General features: G+C 41.6%; 1 protein-coding gene across 3 annotated transcripts in view; it reads left to right on the top strand.

Moving 5' to 3' along the window:
* snx19b (sorting nexin 19b) overlaps positions 1–11,480 on the top strand; it is a 60,270-nt gene extending 48,790 nt beyond the window's left edge. For all 3 annotated transcript variants that reach the window (XM_017723944.2, XM_017723946.2, XM_037546520.1), the window contains exons 11-12: positions 4,452–4,539; positions 8,287–11,480. In XM_017723944.2, the coding sequence (XP_017579433.1) occupies positions 4,452–4,539; positions 8,287–8,410 (212 nt within the window). In that variant the 3' untranslated portion in view covers positions 8,411–11,480. The remainder of the gene's footprint in view (positions 1–4,451; positions 4,540–8,286) is intronic.
* Positions 11,481–26,565: the final 15,085 nt, after the last annotated feature.

Here is a 26,565-nt window from a genome sequence, read left to right as displayed (position 1 = left end):
TGCCACAGGGACATTTTGTAAAATGCAATAAAAATAAGAATTTGTGATTTGTTAATTCCTTTGAACCGTCAACTGAAAAAAAAAGGACAAAGAAAATATTTCCACTGTTTTCACCGACCAGTTGATTTTATTTTGTAAATATAAACAAATTTAGAATTTGACTGCAACACACTCAAAAAAAAACTGTGCCTAATTGTGACTTCAGCTGTCTATGGTCAGCAGGTCAGTGAAGCACACACACTCTATATATGAAGCCATGCTGTTGCAGCACGTGCAGACTGAGTCAAATCACTGAGATTAAAATTCCTTTCCCCCAATCTCACGGATCATTAGAACATTAGAGTGCAGTTAGTTGACAAAATAATGACAAACCAGCCCAAATTTTGTCCACCTGCCAAAGCACTTTTTCTCCCGCCAAATCCAACCAAAATCCACACAATCTGGCAGGAACTTGCCTAGTCTCGCAACCCTGAAGTAAAAATTGGCAGTTACATTTTCCAGAAAAGATGAGCTCGTGGTTTTTGGAACTGGATGATGTGCCATCATTACTGTCACAGCTAAAAAGCATGTTAAAGGGACACCCGTCATTTGCACTAAACAATAGTAATGTTAGGAGTAGACCAGTTATCCACATCAAACAAGAGTAATGTAACGAACACGCCAGTTGACTGCACCAAACAGCAGTAATGATTAAATACATAAATGCATGTACTCACCACAGAGCAGTGGCATGCAGCTATTTCAACAAGCCGCTGACAGAATTCCACAAGATGTTGGAACAATTCCTTTGAGATTCTGGTGCGAGATGACATGATTACATCATGAAATTCCTGCAGATTTTTGAGGAGCATTTTCATGCTGCCTACCTCCAGTTCTACCACATCCTAAAGGTGTTCTATTGGATTCAGATTCACTGACAAAGCCACTAAAGAACGCTGAGCTCATTGCCAAGTTCATGCAACCAGTCTGACATGACGTTTGCTTTGTGACCTGATGGATTATCGTGCTGGAAGATAGCCGTTAGAAGATGGGGACATCGTGGCCCTGAAGGGATGCACATGGTCAGCAATAATACTCAAATAGGCTGTGGCATTAAAGCAATGATTGATTGGTAATAACTGGCACAACGTGTGCCAATAAAACATTCCTCACACCATTACACCACCTCCACCAGCCTAGGCTATGGACGCAAAACCAGGTGGGTTCACGGATTTGTGCTGTTGGCGCTAAATTCTGACCCTGCCATCCATGTGCTTCAGCAGAAATGGACATTGATCAGACCAGGCTTCTTTTTTCCGAAATTTCAACCGTCCAGTTATGGTGAGGCTGTGCCCAATGCTACCTGAGGCTGCTGTTGTAGCCCCTCCACTTCAAGGTTTAATGTTATGTGTGTTCTAAGATGCTTCTCTGCTCATCAGTTGTTACGAGTGGTTGTCCTCGTTACCGTAGCCTTTCTGTCAGCTCGAACCAGTCTGGCCATTCTCCATTGACCTCTCACATCAACAAGACGCTTCTGTCCGCAGAACTGACACACACTGGGTGTTATTTCTTTATTGCACCATTCTGAGTCATTTCTACAAACTTGTCTATGAAAATCCCAGAAGATCAACAGTTATGAAATACTTAAACCAGCCCAGCTGGCACCAACAATCATGCCCTGGGCAAAATCAATGGGTGATGGTTAATTACCTGAAGTTATCTTCAAACTTCAAATAGTATTTAAAGTGATTTTCATTAAATAGCACCAAGCACACCTCTGACAAAATGAAATCAATACATGTTTCATTTAATTTGAAGAATAGAAATGAGCTAATGATAACATTTCGTTTGCTAGACTGCTGTGTGTTATTGATTGTACTCTGGAGATTAAAAGAGCATGAACTAGAGGGATATAGGGGTGGGTTTTAGAGTGGGTGTACACTTGTTGTCCAGCACCAAAAATTCTAAAAGTTTTCCCTGGACTTATATGGCAGCTTTTTGTTTGATTTTTCCGGTCAAATTGATTTTTCCGATTTTTCAGGTGACCTTGGATGGAACAGCAGTTACATTCTGGCAGCTGTACAAGCTGCCATTTAAGGTAGAATGGGAAATATAAATAAGAAGCCAAGTTCAGCTTCATTGAATTTCTCAAGTCATTTGATTCCTACATGCGTCCCGTACACTTGTACCTCCAAACGCCAGACGCTGCTTGAATTTGGAAAATATTACAGTCATTCACACTATCAGTACCAGCTGGTCCATGGCCCAAGTACATTGTCTGATACAGCTGTTTGAGTCAGATGGCTTCTTTTTTCCTTTTATGAGAGTAAACAGAAGTGCTCTGATGTCCTTGTTAGGCTATAGTTAACCCCAAAAGACTGGCCATTCATTTATGTCCACAGCCTTGAAAACAAAGTAGACTTCCGATGCAACAGACTGTACAGCGAGAGGTGATCAAAGTCATGCTTCCTTTTTAATTTTCATTTGAAACATGACAAAAAAACATGTTGTTGTTGTTGTTGAATGGGCTAATGTGAGTGGGGTTTCCACTGTTCGTACGTTGTGTCATCTGCACTTAATCAGCATAATCTGTGAATTGATCTTTGGTCTGAGGTTTGCTTCTTTCCTGTCTTTTAAGCAGGTCCCTGTCAATTAATTGATCAATAACACAAGATTTGAGCAGCTTATGGTTAATGCTTCATTTTTATTTCATACATTTTGCACATTTAATTGTGCTTTCGTGACGCATTAATCTTTTTAGAAATACTGTAATAATTTTTGATCAAATAATAGAACGATTGAATGAAAAATTGAAGATATTAAAAAGTAAGAACTATATTGTATGATGACATGGTACCTTGCAATATTTAGTTTTGAAAATATGTGTGTATACAGTCATGTGAAGAAGTAGGGACACACCCTGAAAAGTTTTGACTTTTTCAACATTTTCATATGTGGAAAAAGTAAATATCTGGCGCCGTGTGCTGTTTGTTATTGGAGCGTGTGGTATTATCTTAACTAGATCAGATGAGCTCTCTGAGGCCTTCAGAGGTTATAGATGCCTTGGAGAAAGAAGAGGCTTAGGGGCTGAAGGGCAGTCATGGGCTGGAGGTTAGGGATCCAGCCTCACGACCGGAAGGTTGCCGGTTCGATCCCCAGAGCCGACAGCACATGACTGAGATGTCCTTGAGCAAGACACCTAACCCCCAACTGCTCCCCGGGTGCTGCGGATTGGGCTGCCCACTGCTCTGGGCAAGTGTGCTCACTGCCCCCTAGTGTGTATGTGGTGGTTCACTTCACGGATGGGTTAAATGTGGATCTTCATCTTAAGAAGAAATCCAAAATATTGCAAAATCAATTGATCCACTGTTTGGAAGAAGTGGACGTTCCAACAAGATAATGATCCCAAACATACAAGTAAATCCACTAAGGAATGGCTTAAAAGGAAGAAATGGGTTGCTTATAGAATGGCCTAGTCCAAGCCTAGATCTGAAATGCTTTGGAGGTATTTGGGCTGTACATGCAAGAAAGAGCTCTGCATGGAGGAATGGGCAAATATTTCCCAGTAGATGTCAGAAACTGGTGGACAGTTAAAGGAAATGCCTTATTTAATATATATATATATATATAATAAATTTGTTTTTTGTTGTATTACATAACATGTATCTATACATACTGTTTAACTGAAGATTGAGTACTCAATGTCCACATCTGTCAGAAAAAGGGAAACATTTCATGGGGGGTGCTTACTTCTTCATAGGACTGTATATGTATTGGCTAAACCTGTGCATGTACTAAATTAATATCCTATTGTATCAAGACATTTTTAACACTCTAGATGGCAGTGTGCATCTCGTTTTCTAGACAGAGAACAGGGAAAATGTCTAGCCATTCAGTTTTAACAGCACAAATCAGTACGACAATCTGAAACTAGTGCGCATATTGATTCTTTTACATGTAGAACTCAAAGTGCCACATAAAAGCAGCCAAGAAAACACTTTAAAACTGTTTGTCTCAGCAGTGTGTTTTACATAAAATTAGAATAACATAAAAAAAAAAAAACATAACTGCAGAAAATCACCAAAAACAGTTTGGGTTAATTTGATGAAGGATTAGCTGAAGCAGGTATGGGATGGTAACAGTAAATGGAAAAGGTTAAGCTTACAAATTCATGCATGAACTCACACAGGATTATTTATATGTGTTCTATTGTTAGTGTCTTTAAACAAATACATGCTTACTGCCCAGATAATTGGCTTCACAGTTTCTTTTGCACATTTCTGTATAGATGTTTTCCCCCTATATAGCTATATAGCTATTTTGGCTGAACAGAACAATGTAACTCTTTTAGTCACAGATTCGTGAAGATGCAATTCATCATTGCTGTCACACTAAAACAGTTTGCCTGCTTCACTCAGCACTCCTAAATCTGTTGCACGAGTATGTGACAGCACTGTCTGCTGTGTTTACAGATCTGCTCTCAGATATGCTGGGCTCCGAGAAGTACAAGCTCTCCTGGCAGATGCTGCTGGACTCCATCCAGGATCCTACCATAAACAGGTCTGTCTCAGAACACACACACACACACACACACAGGTGGAACAATCAATACTGCAATCAGTTTCATTACACAACACGCACAAATGTTTTTCCCCCGAATTTCCAAATCGTGCATGTACAGAGAAAATTGCTCATTAAAGATAATCCGTCATTAGAGGTAAATAGCTCTGCTCTCAGAGCAGAAAGTAGTGATTTTATGATTCATGTTCACAGCCACTTAAACCTGTATTAAATATCTAATGCAAATGCGGCTTTATATTCACATTATACAGCAGTCAGTTCCGGCCATGCAAGCTGATTGGTTGAGAAGCGTTCTAACCGCGCCGATATTTCGGCGTAACAATGTGGGCTTTTCGCAAACGTATCACTCCGCTGAGACGCCGTTGCTAAGCAACAACTTTGATAGGAGACGCTCAAGCCGTTTGAACGTTTTCGCTTCTTACTTTGCCACAGAAAATGGATATTTGGAAAATTTGACCTACAGCCGATTTGGTCGGACTCTGAATATGAGACTACACTAAATTCCTAAACTGTCAGCTGGAGAACGAACTGCTGGCTGTGCAGCGGGTGAGCGGAGCTCATTACTCTGATGTAGCAGCGAGCTGCTTGTTAAGAAACTATAATTTGGCAGAAGGAATTGCGAACATTGAAATATTAAATGACGCATTCGCGGCCCAGTTTATCATTTAACTGTTGTATAAAAGCAACAGAACACTCGAGGTCGTGTGTTTCATGTGGTTCATCTGTGCAAAACTCAATATCTAACAGTACTGTTCATATGTGTAATAATAATAATAATTGTGCGCAATAACTGAGAGGTAATAATTTTGAACTGCTTTATACTAGATGATTCATATTTATTATCACAGTCGCCGCCACTTTACTGTATTCATAAGAACTTAAATCTTGTGCTCATATTACAAATTTCTCTTTATCTTTGTTTTAAATAAAGTGTTTACTCTTTTACATAAATGGTTGCAGCTGTAACAACTGCAGTTTCCCTCTGGGATCAATAAAGGATTCAGATTCTGATTATCGCTATAAGATCACGGCTGTGATTTGGTCGGAGATGTTATAGCGATAACACACATCCTCTCGTGTTCTGTCGCTTAAATCTGGATGATTGTTGTTGACTGCTAGTCAGTGTTCTGCAGAATTAGTGCTGCAGTGTCAAATCAGGGATCTTTTGCCCCGTATGCATTAGGTTTCTAATGAGATAATGGACTTTAAAGAAACTCTCACAGTCTTAAATCCCTTTAGGGGTCGCCACAGCGGATCATCTGCCTCCATCTTGCCCTATCCACTGCCTCCTCTACTTTCACACCAACCATCTCCATGTCCACCTTCACTACATCCATAAACCTTCTCTGAGGTCTACCTCTTCTCCTTCTACCCGGCAGCTCCATCTCCAACATTCTTTGCCCAATATATCCACTATTCCTCCTCAACACATGTCCAAACCATCTCAACCTGGCCTCTCTGGCTTTATCTCCAAACTGCTCCACCTTCACTGTCCCTCTGATCTGCTCATTTCTAATCTTGTCCATCCTCGTCACTCCCAACGAAAATCTCAGCATCTTCATCTCCGCCACCTCCAGCTCAGCCTCCTGTCTTTTAGACAGAGCCACAGTCTCCAAACCGTCCATCATAGCAGGACGCACTGCTGTCTTGTAAACCTTCCCTTTCACTCTTGCTGCTATCCTTCTGTCACACATCAGCCCTGACACCCATCTCCACCCACTCCATCCTGCCTGCACCCTCTTCTTCACCTCTTTTCTACACTGTCCATTGCTCTGGATGGTTGACCCAAGATATTTGAAGTCATCCACCTTTACGACCTCTACTCCTTGCATCTTCACCTTTCCACCTGCCTCCCTCTCATTCACACACATGTATTCCGTCTTGTCTCTACTGACCTTCATTCCTCTCCTCTCCAGTGCAAACCTCCACCTTTGGAATCAGCACTGCAGTCATTTAAAACCATTTTATTTTCAGATAAATGCGTGAAATTATTAATATAACAATGACCGCAGTTGTTTGAAATGGTAAGAATATATGAGGAAATATATGAGCTTACAGAACATTTACAAAGACCTTGTGCTTTTTCCAGTGATCCAAGAAGTCTGGGGAATCTTAATATCAACTGGTTGAATCGGCTAAGCCAGTGATTCCCAAAAGCAGTCTTGCACACATTTTTGTGTTTGTCCTGCTCTAACAAACCTGACTCAGCACATGAGGAGCTTGTTAATTAGTGACTTTGTTGAATCAGGTGTGCTGGATTAGGGCTGTCAGATGGAATCAGAAATCAGATTTGAGTTTTCCACTTCTTTCTTTGTCAGATATTTAAACAGATTTTATATTTTAATTATCAATCAACACCAATAACTCACATGTGTAAACAAAGTGATTGTCAACCTGGGAGATTGTTGTTTCAACTCACAACTCACGAGATTGTTGTCAAAACTGTACATTGGCCTATTATGCTTGTCAGGAAAAAGTGTACCATCTGAAAGAGATCATTCAGTTTCCTGATTTTCCTTTTGCCTATTAGTGTTTTCCAGCTTCTAAAGAAAACATATTCCTTTGTTCAAAATGACTGAGTTGCTAAAAAGCTGCTGATAGACTGCAGATATTCCAAAACAAATTAAAACCAGCGAAAGCCAAAATAAATCACTGCGTTTGATAGCCGTCGTGCTAATTCGCCTGAAAGATACTAATTCCCAGGGGTTCGGTGGGCGAAGCCCTCATTAAATGGGGCCTTCGCCCAGATTTCTGACCTTTTAGAGCTAAAGGCAGAAGGCTAGCAAACCTCTTCTAATGAGAGCTAGGGAAGGTTTAAACCTGTGTGTGATAAGCGAGAGTTTTCCACACAGTGAATGAGGCTTCGGGAATCCGTGCATAGCAGTAATATGGATTAATGCCAGTTTTCTGTGACTTTGAAACCTCACTTCAAATTCACAAAGTGCTGAAATGAAACCCCTCTTGAAGAGTTTGATGACCAATTCAAATGTTGAACCTATGCTGGGTCAGGAAAAGCACAAATGTGTTTAGTGTGGGGTTCCCAGGACTGCAATTAAGGACCCCTGAACTAAACAGCGTATTTCTTAGGCTGTGATATCCACGCATACTGTATGTTCTAAGCTAGTAGAGCAAATAGGGGCATGAGGAGTATATATAGATCAGGCTAGGGGTCACCAAACGTCCTCCTGGAGATTTGCTTTCCAACAGGTTTCACCTTCAACCCTCATCTAACACCTCATTCATCTAATCGAGGACTTCTGAAGGCAGCAGTGACATGGATCAGGTGGGGTCAGTAGGCCTGTCGTGATCATGAAATGTAATAGTTGTGTGCAACTATTAAAGTGCAAGTGGCCAAATTGGCGGATTAGCTAACTTGCAGCTTAACTCTCGGTTCCTTAGTAGCGCCAAAGTAAAGACCCGAGCTCAAATAAACAAACATCACTCGCAGTTACTAGAATTTTGGCTGTTTTTCTAAGATCCATGTCTCAGTAAACGTGTTCTGCTTTGTTGTATTCTGTGTGTTGTGACATAAACAAATGTATGTAATAGCTTACTGTGGAATATAATGGCGATCAGCCGAAACAATTGTGATTATGTAATAATTGTGACAGGCCTAGTTGGAGCTAAAGTAGGACTCCAATAGCGGAGTTGGTGACCCCTGGTTTAGACTGTCTTTGTGTATGTGTTTGTGTTGAGCATCTGGCTTGTGACTGTGATTCTGCACAGGCATCTGGTGTACTGCGTGTGGGAGCTGCTCATCGAGTTCCTCATCCCTGAGGCGTCCGATGAAGACTTTCAGAAAACCCTGCTCCACAGCCTCTCCAAAAATGCCGAGAAACTACCACCATAGGAGCTCTGGAAGACATCACCGCCGGACACACATGCGTTTACACAAACATATCAAACCCTCTTGTTAAAAAAGGTCAGCGGTCAGACGCGAAGGTACGTTAGAATGAATAAGTGGACATGGGACTGGTGGATGCTTTTGGGTCTGGATCTGATTTAGCCCTTACATTTCTGGGTCTGAAACGCACTACATGTATCCGGCCTCGCTCTGATTACTGCCCACCTGTTTTGTGTTTTATCAGACCAAGCCTGATCTCAAAAACACCCCTGTACCGGATCTGAATTAGAGGATTCTCAGACGCCTTAGCGAGCTCTTATCCACTTTCTTCCTGCTGGCGCTTCTGCGCAAAAACCTTTTGCAGATGGGTCGTTGCTGATGTCCATCTCTGAAATGCCATATCAAATATGATAACACCAAGACAGAATGGAAACTGGCTGTTGATTCTTTCCTCACTGTCCTTCTCTCTTATTCCATTCTTTGTTGTTGGCCTTTTTCAAGGCAGTACAAAAGTTTACCAGTCACCTGATTCCCTCTCTTGCCCTTTGCCGTGAGGGCTGCACTGTGAAGCACGTGATTCCTGTCTTTGCTTGGAGCGCTCTTCAGCAATTGCTAACCTATTCTTGTCTCGCCTCCTTGCTGTGCATTTTGGCAGGAGTGTTTTTCCATGACATTCTGCTTTACTGTGTGATTTGCCGTTAACACGTCAACATATGTGGCATGTGTTTTTGGTGTCATGCTGAGACCGTACGTGCTTTATGGGCTTTCAGCTGTGTTTCACTCTTTACAACTTAATCTATCTGTGCATGGCTTGTGATTTGGCTCTGCAGTACTTTCCTAAAGTTGCCCTTTAACAAAGGTTATACGTAATATGATTTAGAGTAGCTCACAGAAGGGCCCAGTTGTCTTAACCCAGATTGTCTTAACGGGTGAGTTTCAACATTGAACTGATCAGTTTTCTTTCCATTCCAAGTAATATTACAATGTTTTATAAGTACCAGTCGCAAGTTTGCACACATCTGACTGCTTTTTTCATAATCATAGACACTTCATCTAAATACTTATGTCTCAAGATGACTGAATGAATTTGTTCCTATGACAAATACTAATTGATACCTATGTATGAAATTATGGATTTTTTTTTTCCTTCTCAGTTCAAAAATAAAAAAAAATGCAGTACTGTGCAAAGGGCAGGTACCATTTATTAAAAGGCCAATCAAAATGGCTATTAAGGACAGGTTATTCATTTTTTATGAGGCACTTCTGAGTCAAATAAATAAATAAATAAAACAGGAGTTTCCAAAACAAATCATAAAAGATAAGGTGAAATTGAGATGAGGATAAAACTCCACTCTCACTTAAGATCTGACAGAATCTAAGTGTTTCTGTATATCCTTCCACTGGGAGAGGGCAGCTCGAGAAATCCTTACTTAGCAAATAAAACGGACAGAAAAACAGAGTTTGCTAGTCAGACTGAGCTGGCTCTGGTGACCCTGAGGTCACCCCAGAGTCCAGACCTCACCATCACTGAATTCTTGGGATTGCTTGTATTGTGAGAAGCAGAAAATGCAACCGATCTCTGAGTAGTTTGGAAGTATGGTGAAATCTCCTGGCAGGTTTCTCTGGAAACCTGAAATTAAATACTGAAAAAAGTTTAGTTGTTGAGGTTCCTGAGTAATTTTCTGCTAAATGTTTTCTCCTTTGTTCCTAGTGCTGGTTTGGTTTTGGCACAGTACTGTATGCATTTTTAAATACCCCCCAGCAAGTAATTTTCAGCAACAACAAGGTATTAGCATATGTATTATCTTTGTTTCTGTTGAAAAGAATGATCTCAAGTGGTTCATTATGAAGGCTCTTGAGAGAATTGCATCAACGTAAAGGGGGGGGGGGGGTAAATGCCTAAAAGAATCTAAAATATGACCAAGATTTGATCACTTTAACACTTTTTTTGCTCTCTGCATAATTCCACGTGTTATTTCATGATGCCTTCGCTGCTATTCTAACCTGGAAAATAGTAAAAGTGAGGAAAACCTTTCTATGAGTAGGACTGTACAAACTGACTGGTACTGTAGGATATTATGTAAAACACCCTGATCTGCTGATTTATCACGTACACCTACCTTATATCTCCACTGATGGTTGTTTTATCAGGTCTAAATACCACATAGGTGCACTTTGTAGGTTTACTTTTACTGTCTGTAGCTCATCTGTTGCTGCACAGTTTATCTGCTTCCATCCATCAGTGGAAAAGGAGCACCACTGACTAGATATTATTTGGGTGATGGATGATGATGATGATGTTTTAGCGTGTTTTTAGACCATATGTACACACGCTGGCCGCTTTATTAGACATGGTTATCTTTATGGTTTGATCATTTTCTCTGCACAGTGTGTTGGTTTTCATCTAGTTCTTCATCAGTGGTCAGTATTCGACCACAGGTCCACTGTTGGCTGGATATTTTTGGTTGGTGCACTGTTCTCAACTCACTGGTGATTCAGAGGTCTGGTACACTCATACCAGCGCTGGACTCACAAGGTGTTGCTTATGCATAGCGACAGATGGAGAACTGTAGTCATCACCAACTTTGGTTCTGGAAATCTACAATCCTGTGGTGTCCAGCTCCAGCCACAATCTGCCACACCTGCCCCAGCTAATGAACTTCCTTAGTATTGGTTAAGTGGGGGCAACAATATGCATTTTGGAACTAAACTCAGCATGAAAGTAGATCTTCAAGGGTTTGGTGACCATTGGGGTACAGGCAGCAAGTGTAAACCTACTAAATGCACCTATATGGTAGGTGTTTCTGATAAAATGGCCAATGATGCACCTAATAAACTGCCGACTTTGTGTATATGCTTTGCATTGATTTAGTTCACTGTGCATTTTTAACTTATTTATTTGGTTGTAAATACTGAAGTGGATATTTTTTTCCCCACTCTGTCTCTAAAAATACTAGATGTCTAAACTGCCTTAAAATGTATGTGAATAAGTCTTGACGTTGTCTGTAAAATAATAGAAATGGTGGCCATAAAGCTTAAATCAGTCTGTAATGTTCAATACAATTAACAATGAAAACACGTCTGAACTGTCTTTTGTTAAATACTGGCACATTTACCTACTTGGGTTGAATGTTCTTCAGTGTTGTTGTGTGAATGGTTTCCACGCAGTTATTCCCGTTATGGCCAGCAGTCTATAATGTTGGTCAGCGTTGATCTGTACATGCTATAATTACAGCACAACTGTGACAGCAGTCCACTGTTAGAGGTCAGTTTTGTGTGTGTGTGTGTGTGTGTGTGTGTGTGTGTGTGTGTGTGTGTGTGTGTGTGTGTGTGTGTGTGTGTGTGTGTGTGTGCCTTGAATGTTGCACTATTTGTAATTGTGTCAGTGCTGTTGTGGTTGGAGGACCTGTAGTGTGCGCAGTGATTTAAATAAAGGTGCAGACTTACTGCCTTGAAATATATTTGACTTAATGCTTAAATGGCGTTTACACTCCATGCGGATGCTCCATGCTTATTTCTCGAACAAGTACGCAGACTGAGCATCCAGAACTCTGCAGAAGTGATCACAGGTTCCAGCTGCTTTTCACACTTGTGTTGAGTTATGTGCTTGTGGAACAAGGTAGTGCGAACATCTCGCATGCTGAAAATTGTCTAAGCTACTATGTCTTCAGTTCACAGAGATGTGATACAAACACGTCAGAATGGGTCTTGTTTCAAACACCTTGCAAGGCCGCTGGTGATGCAGGGACATTTTAAAGGACATTAATGTACAGTATGTGTATTAGGGATTCACAGTTGATGTCAGAATCACTTTGGCATCAGCAGGTAACTGCTGAAAATCCTCCTCACCACTGGACAGACGTTTAGATATGCCTAATATGGGGAATTTATTTAGTGAAACTGAATGTTTTGTAAATTCCATATTACATTAAAAAAATTAAATGTTGACTATACTTAATAATGTTTTATCAAGTGGTTCCGTGTTACTGTGTTAGTTACTTCTAAGCTACAGTACTTGAATAAGTAGTATGTACTTAATGAGTGTGATTAAATTACCTTAAAGTAATTTGAGTCATTAACTAGACTGATTATTTTTATGTATTACTCAAAACGTAAATGTTACTGTACTACTTACTACTGAGCTGTTGCAGAGTTGTCATGCATGATGACTTACGCTTCCAGCCAACAGCATCTTGATGTGGTAGTTCACCTTGGAATGGAGAAAAGACGACACAAAGACGATTAAACAGTCAAATCTTTCACTGATCACTTCATTGGAACATTATATACAGTATGAAGTATACGGCTGTTTGTAGAACCCTTCAGAAAATGCTTCTGTAACACCAAAGGGTTCTGCTGTTAGTGTCAAGCTTGTAACAATAGAGGAAACGTTTTTGATGCTGTTTTAATAAAGAACCCCTGAATCACCACATTAAGTGTGTATTTGCAACACGATCATTTACAAAAACAAAATAACTTCCCTTTTAAACGAGTCAAATCTAATCTAATTTATTTGTAGCGCTTTTTACAACGGATGTTGTCACAAAGCAGCTTTACAGAATTTCGGAAGAGACAAAGTTTCAACAGGACTGTAAGAATGTACAGAAACCCCCCCGGTGGGCAAGCCAGGGGCAACAGTGGCAAGGAGAACCTCCCTCAGAACTGAGGAAGAAACCTTGGGAGGAACCAGGCTCACCAGGGGGGGACCCGTCCTCCTCTGGCCAAACTACCTACAAGTGATTATACTACTAATATTAATAGCAGTAATATTGGTATTAGGAATAACTAGGAGTCTATGAGAACATCAGTATAGGGTGGGCAGCTAGTCCAAGGCAGGTGGGCAGCTGGTCTGAAGTGGGTAGCAGGAGGGCTCAGCAGTCAGTCGTCCTTCAGTGTCCAGCCGGACATGTGGGGGGTTGTATACTCGGAAAGAAAGCAGGGAGAGGGAATTAGTTTTATTCTATCCGTTTGTACATAAACAGGGAATGTAAACATTTCCAGAGTGTGGCTAACGACTCCGGCAGATCTGACTATGACAGCTTAACTAACAGGAGAGAACCAGAAGGACACACAGACACGGCAGCACTCTGAGACAGTCTGGCATCCCTCCACTCCACCGTCCACAAGCCTGAGTGACCGCGTGCGAGCGGCGGGACGACGGCACCAGCGTCTCAGTTTACTATAATTCCCTGTGTCCATGGACCCCTGGATCTGCTGCCTTTATCTAGGGGGGACATTAGCTACCAAAAGCTAAACTGAACAAGTGAGTTTTCAGCCTAGTCTTAAAGATTGAGACTGTGTCTGAGTCCCGAACAGTTTCTGGAAGATCATTCCAGAGTTTGGGGGCTTTATAAGAAAAAGCTCTTCCCCCAGCTGCAGCCTTAGGAATTCTGGGGACAAGGGATCAAGGGCTGTTTTCTAGTACATCACTCCAGAGACATTACCGAGGTCAAGACAGGTCACTGGTTGGAAAATCAGTGTAAAGCTCAACATGCCATTGTTTTATGTACTTAAATATAATAAGCCCATCAGCCACAGGTGAAGATATCAGAGATATCAGAGAACTCGGTAACGTCCTCCAGCTTTGTCAGGTGCTACAGTTCAGATGATGGAGCGTTTGTGCAAAATCATAGTTTGTGGACGCTTAAACGTTTTAGTCTAGAGAAAAATGCAGAACTCTTCTGACCACGGAACATTAAATGTTTCAACGCTGCTGATATATTTTTGAGAGCTTTTGAATTCCAGTTATAGGACTTTCTACCTGCCTCTGGAACATTCACGACATCGCTGAACGTGAAAAAACCCGCTGCGGAAGGATAATGGTAAGTCTTTCTGTTTTTCGAATTAAAGGAAAATCCTGGGCAAATGGTTAAAAACAAGTTTCACGTTACAAATTCTTCTGATTTTTTTTTTGTCAGATTTACCAGTGATTTCAAATATGGTTTTGAAAAGGTAATTACTTCAGTTTCTGGCTTATAAATCTCTCTCCTACTCTTCTATGACTGCAACTACCTGCCCTGGGCAGACTTTCCCATAAGGACTTGACAAGTTCAATACAAAACTTTAGCAAAGAGATAAAGCATGGTGCTCCATATCACATTTTGCAAAGAAATCCAATCAGTTCTGCAAAGAATTCTACATTTTGGACAAATATGTTGCAAATTTATGACTCACAAGACTTTTTACATGGTATTTTATGCCATTCATAAGATTTTTTCACAAATAATTGTCTTCCTCAGCGGTAAGCGGCGCTATGGATCTACCCCCAACTTTGCTGGCATGTTTTTTTGTATTCTGGAACAGCGGAATTTTTGCGTGGTGGGTAGCGCTGTCGCCTCACAGCGAGGAGGGCCTGGGTTCGATTCCCCGGCCGGGTGACCAGGGTCCTCTCTGTGTGGAGTTTGCATGTTCTCCCCGTGTCTGCGTGGGTTTCCTCCGGGTTCTCCGGTTTCCTCCCACAGTCCAAAGACATGCAGTCAGGCCAACTGGACATGCTGCATTGCCCCTGGGTGTGAGTGACTGTCCGTGTCTGTCTGTCTGCCCTGCGATGGACTGGCGACCTGTCCAGGGTGTATCCTGCCTTCCACCCGACTGCTCTGATAGGCTCCAGCACCCCCCCCAAGCCCAACCGGCATCAGCAGACACTAACTGATCATTTCCCCGTTTCTTGCTGGGTTCGCAGTAGTAAGCGATGTCTGGTTCTGTCACTGCCTTCTGGTTTGAGGCACAGTAAGTGTTCTGGTATTTTCTGGTATTAAACACTCTAAAAAGAGATAAATAACATAGATGTGTCTCCTGTTTTACCACATGTTCAAAGCATTTTTATAGGTTTGATATTTTCCTTAGTTTTTTTTTTTTATGTCATTTTGTTTGTTTGTTTTTTTTTCAGTTTACGTTCATAGGTTACACCTTTTGCTCAGTTTTGGCTCTAAATTCACTCCATACTCCATGACATTTCCAGACTTGATGAATATTTATTGTATGCTGGAACAGCAGAACGTGTAGCATAATGTCTGCATTTTATTCATTTTAATTGTTTATTACATTTGTTACCCAGTAGAAATGAATGTTCCATTTCTCCCCAATGCCAATCCAGATAGATTGAGTCCCAGTTTCTACATTTTAAAAATGCTAGACTCCATCAATCCTGATGCCAGTTCATAAACGTTATATAAACCTTTATAAATGTTTATCTTTTGACATTGGCAGATTTACGTACTTAGAAAGTATCAGCTATCGGCATCTGGCCACAATATTTATACATCCCCAATATTTACCTACAGAATGTTTATAGCACAACCTTTTCAGCATGGTTTTGTTGTGGCATCCATTTAGTTTTTGTTTGTTTTTATTGTCTGTAAAAAGGAATAGTGCTAGTTAAGTTCTCGTTTTAGTTGGAGGCTTTAGCATGATGAGTGCTGTCATAGTGGATAGCGGATAACACTAGACGTCCACTTCTAAACTCTCAAACGAAATGTGTTGTCCGCCAATTAGACACAACATGTTGTTTTTAACACTTTAAGAGTGAAGTGGGAGGCCGCTGACAGATTTTAGGTGTGTTTATGAAGCAATGACCAGAATAAAGTAGTGTAGCATAGTCTTAAAACTTACTATCGTAGGTAGCCAGAAATGGTATAGTTGATGTGTAAAGAAGGCAAATCACCCTCCACTCCAATGATCTTATCAATCTTGTACACATGAGGAGCTTGGGGGGGCTGGAGGTCAGGGAACTGGCCCTGTGACCAGAAGGTTGCCGGTTTGATCCCCAGGGCCGACAGCACATGACTGAGGTGTCCTTGAGCAAGACACCTAACCCCCAACTGCTCCCCAGGCGCTGCGGATTGGGCTGCCCACTGCTCCGGGCAAGTGTGCTCACTGCCCCCTAGTGTGTGTGTGCTCCCTAGTGTGTATGTGGTGTTTCACTTCACAGATGGGTTAAATGCAGAGGTGGAATTTCCCCGTTTGTGGGATTAATAAACTATCACTTAACTTGAATAATACAATGATTGGAAGATCATTGAAAAACTGCTGCATGCTGTTTAAAACAGCTTAAATCTTGTTTTTATTTTTCATAGCAGTACAGCTGATACTCAGATGATTTAAGTCGAGAGACTTGTCAGTGCTAAAGACATTCTTCACAAATTAATTAATGACAAAAACATTTCTTCTTCTTTCGGCTGCTCCCTTTAGGGGTCGCCACAGCGGATCATCTGCCTCCATCTTGCCCTATCCACTGCCTCCTCTACTTTCACACCAACCATCTCCATGTCCACCTTCACTACATCCATAAACCTTCTCTGAGGTCTACCTCTTCTCCTTCTACCCGGCAGCTCCATCTCCAACATTCTTTACCCAATATCTCCACTATTCCTCCTCAACACATGTCCAAACCATCTCAACCTGGCCTCTCTGGCTTTATCTCCAAACTGCTCCACCTTCACTGTCCCTCTGATCTGCTCATTTCTAATCTTGTCCATCCTGGTCACTCCCAACGAAAATCTCAGCATCTTCATCTCCGCCACCTCCAGCTCAGCCTCCTGTCTTTTAGACAGAGCCACAGTCTCCAAACCACACATCATAGCAGGACGCACTACCCTAATGACAAAAACATTTAATGGCTTTTCATGAATACCCTATGAATACAACGGCTTCAGTACAGTAATTCAAGTGTCTACATCAGTGAAGTTCTGTAATTTTGTAGTGTATCTGTCTGAATCTAAAGTTGAAGCTCCCCTTTGGCGTACGAAAACTTTCAATGAATAAAAAAGGCAGTGTAACTTGCTTGTTTACTTGTTATACCACTTCCCTGCTTATTTAAGACTTTAAAATGCTAAATAATGAATGTCATGCTGCAGGTTTGGAGAATCTGTTTGAATTAAAACATGCAGAAAGCATGAGATGCGTTATGAATAAGAGGGAGATACATAGATGTCGTCTTTTTACAGTAGAGTCATGCGTGTATAGCATCAATGTGAGGGGCCCAATAAAGACTTTAAGGGGCCCTGTTGTCACAGTGGCAAAACCCCTGGCCTCCTCAACTCATTTCTCTCCACCACTGTTTCTTGACTGCTATAAAAGGCTATTTTGATACAATCACCAGTTTTATCTCTTAAATCAGTGATACGTGAGTTGATGTTCAGCCAGCATTATCCCATTATTTTCACTAATCTGTAATCTAGGTGATTCATCATCATTGAGCCGTCCTATGAATTTCAAATCAGCATGAATTGACGTTAGAAGCCTTTTCTTCATAGGTGAAGGCGAGCTTATTTTATTTCACGCTGGACTGAGGCCGAGGGATTTGTGGCTTTGAGTAGGCTGCAGTACAGACATGCAGAGATGTAATCTGTTCAGTGAAATGAAGTAATTAGATTGTCTTGGATGTTTATTAGAGATAACCACTAAATCAGCTCCTCCATGTTTGCTGGAGGCCTCGTGCTGGAGCTGGCTGCTTCCTGAGCTGGAGGAAAGTTGGTGCTTTTCCACAGCACGTTGCTGCCTGCCTGACCACAGCCTGGCTGGACTAGAGATTAGGGAGCACTGCACAACCCTGAGACTTTTTCAGCTGCTCATCAGATTCTAATGGCAGGATACTTATGGTTGGCAGCTTCGTTAAAGGTCAGTGGTAGTACTCTTTTGGGTGGGGGGCTGAAGCTGTAGGACATTGTGTGCCTGTAAACATAGTGATAGCGGAGGTAGGGACACTGCTGTCCAGTCCATTTCCTCTCATGCAGAATAAGACGAGACCCATAGTGCAGCATATCTGTCTATACATCCGCTGCGTTTGAGAACAGGCCGAGAACATGCAGTTAAACGCTGTTCTTTCTTTAACAACAGTGATGAAAGATTTAATGAGGACAAACTGTTTGCCCATGAACACTTAAACAATATAAGCATGTTTTTTTTAGAACTTAACATCCAGCATTTCTAAGCAGATGCTGAAAAACATTTCTTCATGTCTTTGCCAAGCGCTCTTTTTGCCAGAGGAATGGTGGTGTCTGTCCAAAGTAAAAAAAAATGGATAAAACAGACCTCCCGTTATTAAAATCAGATCAAGTCCCTGGGACCAATTTTTTGGGACTCCTATGACAAACAGAGGTTTGGCTTAAGGTCTGTTTATGTTACTAGACCGTAATCTTATACACACAAAAAGAGGACAGTCAATCGTCCAAATGTTGCATGGTACAGCAAGGACTTCAGAAAGGGTACCCTGGCCCGAGAACAGCCGAATGCAGGTTTTTTAAAAGTCATTTCATGAGTTTTAAGTAGGGCTGCAAAAAAAAAAAAAACTGAATATTTTGACAGTCGATTATTTGTGTGAATTAATTTACTAATAATTGATTATTGGCTTAAATGTGGCCTCTAAATGTGAAGAGTAAAAAGCAGTAATAATAAAAAATTGGCAATGTTCTGGTCACCAAGGGCTAAATTACCAATGACACTTAGTTGTTAACTAAGACTGGATTTCACTTTAATGGAAACCACAAACTGTCAATGGACACGTTTATTGCCATTTTTTTATTGCCGTCAATAGTGTTGAATTATTGTCTTAACCTTAGTCTTATGCCTAAATACATTGTAATCTGAATCTTTCCATGCTGTGCTGTATCTATGTAATAGCATCTTCTCCAACAATCACTGATCACTAATTTCAATCAAACCAGGAGTTTCAGAAGATCAGATTTCTGAAATATTTACACAGATGAGCCAAAACATTATGACCTATTATGCTGGTGGTCCTCTGTGTGCTGCCAAAACAGCTCCAAACCACTGAGTAATAAAATCAAGACACAAGGTGTACTGTGGTATCTGGCATCCTTTAAGACCTGTAATTTGCAGGAGAAGCCACCATGGATCGGATTTGTTGCTGTAGAATATCCCACAGATGCCTGATCAGATTTAGATCTGGGGACTTTGGACGCCAGGACAAGACCTGGAACTCTTCATCGTGTTCCTCAAACCATTCCTGAACAATGTGTGCAGTGTGGCAGGGTGCAGTATACTCCTGAAAATAGGCCGCTGCTGTTGGGGAATAAGATGAGATGAGATAAGATGATCCTTTATTAGTCCCACAGCGGGGAAATTCACAGTATTACAGCAGCAGCAGAGTAACAGGAGTAAGACACTCAGTAGTAGAAACGGGAAACAGTATAAACCTTATCAACATTATAAATAATAAAAATTAAAGCTAAATCTCGACTATTTACAGGAAAATAAGGATAATAATAAAATAAAATAAGAGTTGCGTAAGAATCTGTATTGCACTTAGGATATTGCACAATGAAAAATGTTCACATTCTGAATGTAAGTGTATATTGTGTGTGTGTATATTGTGTGTGTGTGTGTGTGTGGGGGGGGGGTCTACTGGGAGCAGTGCTGGTTGTACAGTCTCACAGCAGCAGGAAGGAAGGACCTGCGATAGCGAATACCGTTGCCATGAAGGGATATACCTGGTCTGAAACAATGTTGAAGCAGGGGACACATGTAAAGTTAACATACAGTTCCTCCACTTGTTTGTTTTCTTCTCACAGTGCATCCTGGTGCCATCACTTCTCCAGCACACGTACCTGGCCGTTCATGTGATGTAATAGAAACCGAGACTCATCAGACCAGGTGTCCTTCTTCCATTGCTCTAAGGTGCAGTTCTGATGCTCACGTGCCAAATAACGATGGAGGACAGGCATTAACATGGACACTCTGGCCGGTCTGTGGCTACACAGCCCTATGGGTGTGATGCACTGTGTGTTGTGATACATTCCTCCTGTAACCATCATTAGACATTTCTGTGACTTGTGCTCCGGTAGCCCTTCTGTTGGATCAGACCAGGTGCGATATCCTTTGCTACTGCCACGTATCAACGAGTCTTTTTGGCCCAAGTTAAAGTCATTAAGGTCATCACAGCTGTCCATTTCTTCTACATCCAGCACATCAACTACAAGAAGGACTGCCTGCTTGATATATATATATATATATATATATATAATATACAACCCCAATTCCAATGAAGTTGGGACGTTGTGTAAAACATAAATAAAAAAAATACAATGATGTTCTAATCCTTTTCAACCCATATTCAATTGAATACAGTACAAAGACGAGATATTTAATGTTCAAACTGATAAACTTTATTGTTTTTTGCAAATATTCACTCATTTTGAATTCGACGCCTGCAACACGTTCCAAAGACTAAACATTGTAAACAGGTGAGTGTCATGATTGGGTATAAAGGGAGCATCCACTTTGTGATCAACTGCGTGAGCAAATAGTCCAACAGTTTAAGAACAACGTTTCTCAACATGCAACTGCAAGGAATTTAGGGATTTCATCATCTACAGTCCATAATATCATCAAAAGATTCAGAGAATCTGGAGAAATCTCTGCAGGTAAGCGGCAAGGCAGAAAACCAACACTGAATGGCCGTGACCTTCGACCCCTCAGACGGCACTGCATTAAAAACCCACATCATTCTGTAACGGATATTCCCACATGGGCTCAGGAACACTTCGGAAAACCACTGTCAGTGAACTCAGTTCGTCGCTCCATCTACAAGTGCAGGTTAAAACTCTGCCATGCAAAGCGAAGCCACATATCAACACCACCCAGAAACGCCGCCGGCTTCTCTGGGCCGAGCTCATCTGAGATGGACTGACGCAGAGTGGAAAAGTGTCCTGTGGTCTGACGCGTCCACATTTCACACTGTTTCTGGAAATCATGGACGTCGTGTCCTCCGGGCCAAAGAGGAAAAGGACTGTCTGGATTGTTTTCAGCACAAAGTTCAAAAGCCAGCATCTCTGATGGTGTGGGGGGTGTTAGTGCCCATGGCAGGGGTAACCTGCACATCTGTGAAGGCCCCATTAATGCTGAAAGGTACATCCAGGTTTTGGAGCAACATCTGCTGCCATCCAAGCAGCGTCTGTTTCAGGGACGTCCTGCTTATTTCAGCAAGACGATGCCGAGCCACATTCTGCACGTGTTCCAACAGCGTGGCTTCGTAGTGAAAGAGTGCGGGTACTAGACTGACCTGCCTGCAGTCCAGACCGGTCTCCCATTGAAAATGTGTGGCGCATTATGAAGCTCAAAATACGACAGCGGAGACCCCGGACTGCTGAGCAGCTGAAGCTGGACATCAAGCAGGAATGGGAAAGAATTCCACCTACAAAGCTTCAACAATCAGTGTCCTCAGTTCCCAAACGCTTATTGAGTGTTAAAGGAAAGGTGATGTAACTCAGTGGGAAACACGCCCCTGTCCCAACTTCTCTGGAACGTGTTGCAGGCATCAAATTCAAAATGAGTGAATATTTGCAAAAAACAAAGTTTATCAGTTTGAACATTAAATATCTCGTCTTTGTAGTGTATTCAACTGAATATCAGTTGAAAAGGATTTGCAAATCATCGTATTCTGTTTTTATTTATGTTTTACACAACGTCCCAACTTCACTGGAATTGGGGTGGTAGTATATCCCCGACCTTGACATGCAGTGTAGAGATAATCACCGTTATTCTCTTAATCTTCAGTGCTCATGTTTTGACTCATTGGTTTATGAATGTTTCATACTTACGCAATAGTGCGGCATAATCAGATATTTGTGATGATTGACAAGTAACCCAATGACAGTGCTTAGATTTCGTTAATGAAGGTAAAAAGAAAAAAATTCTAACCGTATGACAAACAATATTAATATGTGCGCGTAATGCTTCATTCACCTTTACTGGTAAAACAGTTGATTCTTTTGAGGTATAAATAAGCCATTAGGCTTGTTAGTATGGACTAGTATGATGAAACTATTTTGAGGTTTCAGGTTGACTTTAAAGGAATAGTTTGATGAAAAACCTAATCAAACGTTTTACCCCAGAAGTCCCTGATCAGCCAAGACATTACATTACCAGTATTACATGAGACACTGTCATATATAAAAATGGACAAACATATGGTCCATTATGTGTCTATATTTAATAATAACCGTATGTCATACAGTCTCAGAAAGCACATCTCTTTGAGAACACAAAGTGTAGTTTGGGGCAAGCTTGATGTGATGATTTAGGGCGTACAGGCTAATTGGTGCTTTTATCATAGGCCTCCTACATTAGCCTACAGCCTCCTTTAACTAGGGAAACATTCTGGAGGAAGCGCCAAATGTGTCTCAGCTGATCAACTACATTTATGGAAAGGGTGGAATCTAATACTTTAGGCCACACTGTTCCATTAAGAATGCATGGTTCTAATCTATGCCTGCCCATAAATAGATGAAAAGGACTTAGCTGCTTTTTTTATGTCTTTCTGGGAAGCGCTCGGTGGAGGCACAGCGCAGGACTGAAATAAGACTAGACTCTTTAAGTAATGACCCAGCCCACAGTATGATATAACTGCATTCACATTAATAGAGCAAGCGACAGGTGAAGGGGTTGCGCATGGCTGTTCAGGAGCAGCACATTTACAGACAGTTGGGTTACGGTCACTGAGGCAACTAAGGGCGTGGGAGACTCGGTGACTGAGTATGAAGCCCACCACGAGTGGGGTCTCAGTCTGCCTCACATATTTGGAGTGTATGTGGTGGTTACTGAGGTGAACGAGGCCTCCTCCTCTCCACAGGCTGGAAAAGCAGGCCTAATGAAGCACACTCGGGGTTCGTGAGACAGAGGGTCTGTTGGAGGGAGAGGCCACTTGTGCTTTTAGGCCGCTTACACTTCAAAGCCTTCCATTGGAGGAGATTAGTGTAGGACTTCATTTGTCAAACAGAGTGGGTTAATAGGAAAGCTGTGCATTTTGTCATTTAGCACTGAAAAAATATAATAAACAATAAGAATAAACAGCGCAGACAATGTGCACAGCAGCAGTGACTATTTATTGATGAATATTTCTTATTTACCAAGTCTTCATCACTTCTGTTTATACATGTCCTGCTCTTGGATGTGATGGCCAGTCTTGATTGGCCAGTGTGCTAATGACATTACGGATTCTGTTTTTTTTTTTCTTCCCATTTTCTTTTTTTTTTAAGGGACATTTTTAGCCTTGTGCATGGTCATTCTCAAAAGTGGAATTATGAAGTTATAGTTGTGCAACAGTTGGGGAGTTGGATAGCATTGTGTTTATCATCAGTTACACTGTGGAGACAAATGATATTCATAATTCGTTCATCATTTCTTGCATCTTGGCCACAGCAAATTTCCACCATATGCATACATGATAATTGATTTCACAAGGTCTGAATTTTCTCCTCTTAGCCTGAAATGATTGAAGATTAGCGTGAACCTTCGTGGCCTCATTTACAGGGAAAACACATGTTCTCACTATTGTTATGCAATCATTTTGCTAAGTGCTCTTTCTCTAAAACACAAAAGCTCTTGACATGCTTCGGGTTTGGCACCATCGAGAGGCATTTAGTTGTTTTTGCTTTTGTTGTTTTCTTTTCTATCTTATATAATACGATGCAGGAGGACGCACTCTGAGTTAAGACAGATAGGACCGTCGGCTTATCCTTCTCCCAAAGGCTTATGTAACAGCACTGACCAGCCAGTTTGAGAAGCGTTTGAGTCATACCTCATACCTACTCTGATAACCATTCCTACTTTTGCACACGGACTTATTTTTATATAATTTTTAAATAGCAATCAGTAATCAATAATAACATGTCTGTGAACATAGACATTTGGTAGTGGTAGGTAAGAAGAAGGCCAGTGATGCTATTTTTAACTTCTCGAAGTTTCTAAGACGGACGCAAATAGTGAAGCTCATGCCAGTGTGTGAATTTATTTCCAACACAGTGTTATGAATGTACAGAACTGTGCAAAAGTCAAAGACCATCGCTCGTTTACTTGATTTCCGGTCAAAATGGTCATTAAGTATGTTAGTATTAATGACACTGAGCTCAAGATTTGAAAAAATGCACAAGTGCTCCTGTCCATCCTTTGCCTGTGAGACGATGACTTAATGCTTCTTCTTCTTCTTTCGGCCGCTCCCTTTAGGGGTCGCCACAGCGGATCATCTGCCTCCATCTTGCCCTATCCACTGCCTCCTCTACTTTCACACCAACCATCTCCATGTCCACCTTCACTACATCCATAAACCTTCTCTGAGGTCTACCTCTTCTCCTTCTACCCGGCAGCTCCATCTCCAACATTCTTTGCCCAATATATCCACTATTCCTCCTCAACACATGTCCAAACCATCTCAACCTGGCCTCTCTGGCTTTATCTCCAAACTGCTCCACCTTCACTGTCCCTCTGATCTGCTCATTTCTAATCTTGTCCATCCTGGTCACTCCCAACGAAAATCTCAGCATCTTCATCTCCGCCACCTCCAGCTCAGCCTCCTGTCTTTTAGACAGAGCCACAGTCTCCAAACCGTCCATCATAGCAGGACGCACTGCTGTCTTGTAGACCTTCCCTTTCACTCTTGCTGCTATTCTTCTGTCACACATCAGCCCTGACACCCGTCTCCACCCACTCCATCCTTTTTTGCACTGTCCATTGCTCTGGATGGTTGACCCAAGACGATGACTTAATGCTATGAGTCTGAAAGTATGTGTAGGGGCTAAGAAGAAATTACTGAAGAAAATTTAACAGGAGCTGTTGGTGTTCTCGGAACAATGGACTGACCACCCCAGAGTCCAGACCTCAACATCACTGAATGTGTTTGGATTACTTGGATTGAGAGAAGCATAAATGTAACCAACTTCTAGGACTGAACTTTGGAGCTGTGTAAAAAATCCCTGCCGATTTCTTTGAAAAGCTGAAAGCAAGTGTCCTAAAAAGAATGGAAACTGTTATAGGATTAGGGTGGACATCCTAAACAATGAAAAAAAAAACCCAACTAGTGTTACATTTAGTTGTAGAGGCTTCTCATACATGCATATTTTCTGCTTTATTCTTGATGCTGGAAAAATGAATAATTCATAATATTCATATTTGAGACGTATCCCAAGTGGCTCCTCAGAAAGCTGCTTTGTAAGAATGCCAAAACGTCAATTGCATCAAGTACTTCAATGTGCTGTGCGAATGAAAACGTCTGTACTGCTGGTGTCTCTTACCATGCGCCCCCTGTAGGCCTCCCACCTCATGTTGTGGTCAGCATATGCCATTCTTTTACATTTAGGCATTTTGTAGCTGCTGTCTGAATTCTACAAAACATTTTTTCAAGATTCTCTAGTTCTTATTAACAAAAATGCACCACTTAAAGATGAAGCGTTGGCCTAACTGCTGCCTGTGGTGGATTTCTGTTACTGATGGAAATGGTCTCATTGTTGTTACTGTCACTCACCTTGCCTATTGTTATATTCCTCTCTGGAACACTGAAGTGTGAAGGTCTCTGAATACATTCAAGGAACCGTGGACAGACGAAGGCGATTCCTCCACTGTAACCTTGCAGAAATGGAGTTTGAGGCTGCAGTATGTGTTTGGCCTGCAGAGGGCGCCTTTGTAACAGTTTTGCATTTGGACTACATTTGTCCTAGTCCTCTGGGTGGCAGTGCATGTACAGGGTGTTCAGGTGTGCTCACAATGAATTTTAACGTTCAACTTGTGCAAGTATCTAGTTCCTACATGTAATTTGGGGGTACTGGTGATAGTTAAATGTGGTTTGGCTGCAGGTCTTCACAGTTTTTCTCATTAATCACAGCAGACTATTACTGACAGCTCTGCACTGTATATGTAAATGTGCCCATAAAGCAATTTATCCTTTGTGATTAGCTGTTAACCTCAGTTGCATATCCTACATAATATGTAGTATTAATACACTGTGCAAAATCCCATTGGTTATGTCTCAGAACAGTGATTATTCATCCATTGGTAGGTTAGGGTGAGGTGCAGCTATCTCTTTCTGTCTAGTAGGAGAGAGCTCGCTGGCCCTCTCTCCAGGCCTCAGTCTGATAGTCATGCTATTGCTGAGCAGTCAAGCTGTCAGCTCCATGTTCACACACATATTGAAGCAGTCTGGAAAGGTTGCGACATGCACAGCTCTTGTTCTGTGTCTGCTCTGAGTGGGTGTTCTTCATTAGGCTCATTTGTCTCAGGCTGTCAGTAGAGATATGAGGCTTTATCTGGAGGACTTAGCCTGCTGGACTCACATGACCTGAGCAAAGAGCCTTGTTTTTATACCTTCTGTCACACGTTACTGTAACACGGCTCTGTGTGGTCTCAGGAATTAGCTGTGCGTGAGCGGTGTC

This window comes from Pygocentrus nattereri, chromosome 17 (assembly GCF_015220715.1).
Source record: "Pygocentrus nattereri isolate fPygNat1 chromosome 17, fPygNat1.pri, whole genome shotgun sequence".
In the NCBI taxonomy this organism is placed as follows: domain Eukaryota; kingdom Metazoa; phylum Chordata; class Actinopteri; order Characiformes; family Serrasalmidae; genus Pygocentrus; species Pygocentrus nattereri.
This window is presented reverse-complemented; position numbering and strand designations above follow the sequence as displayed.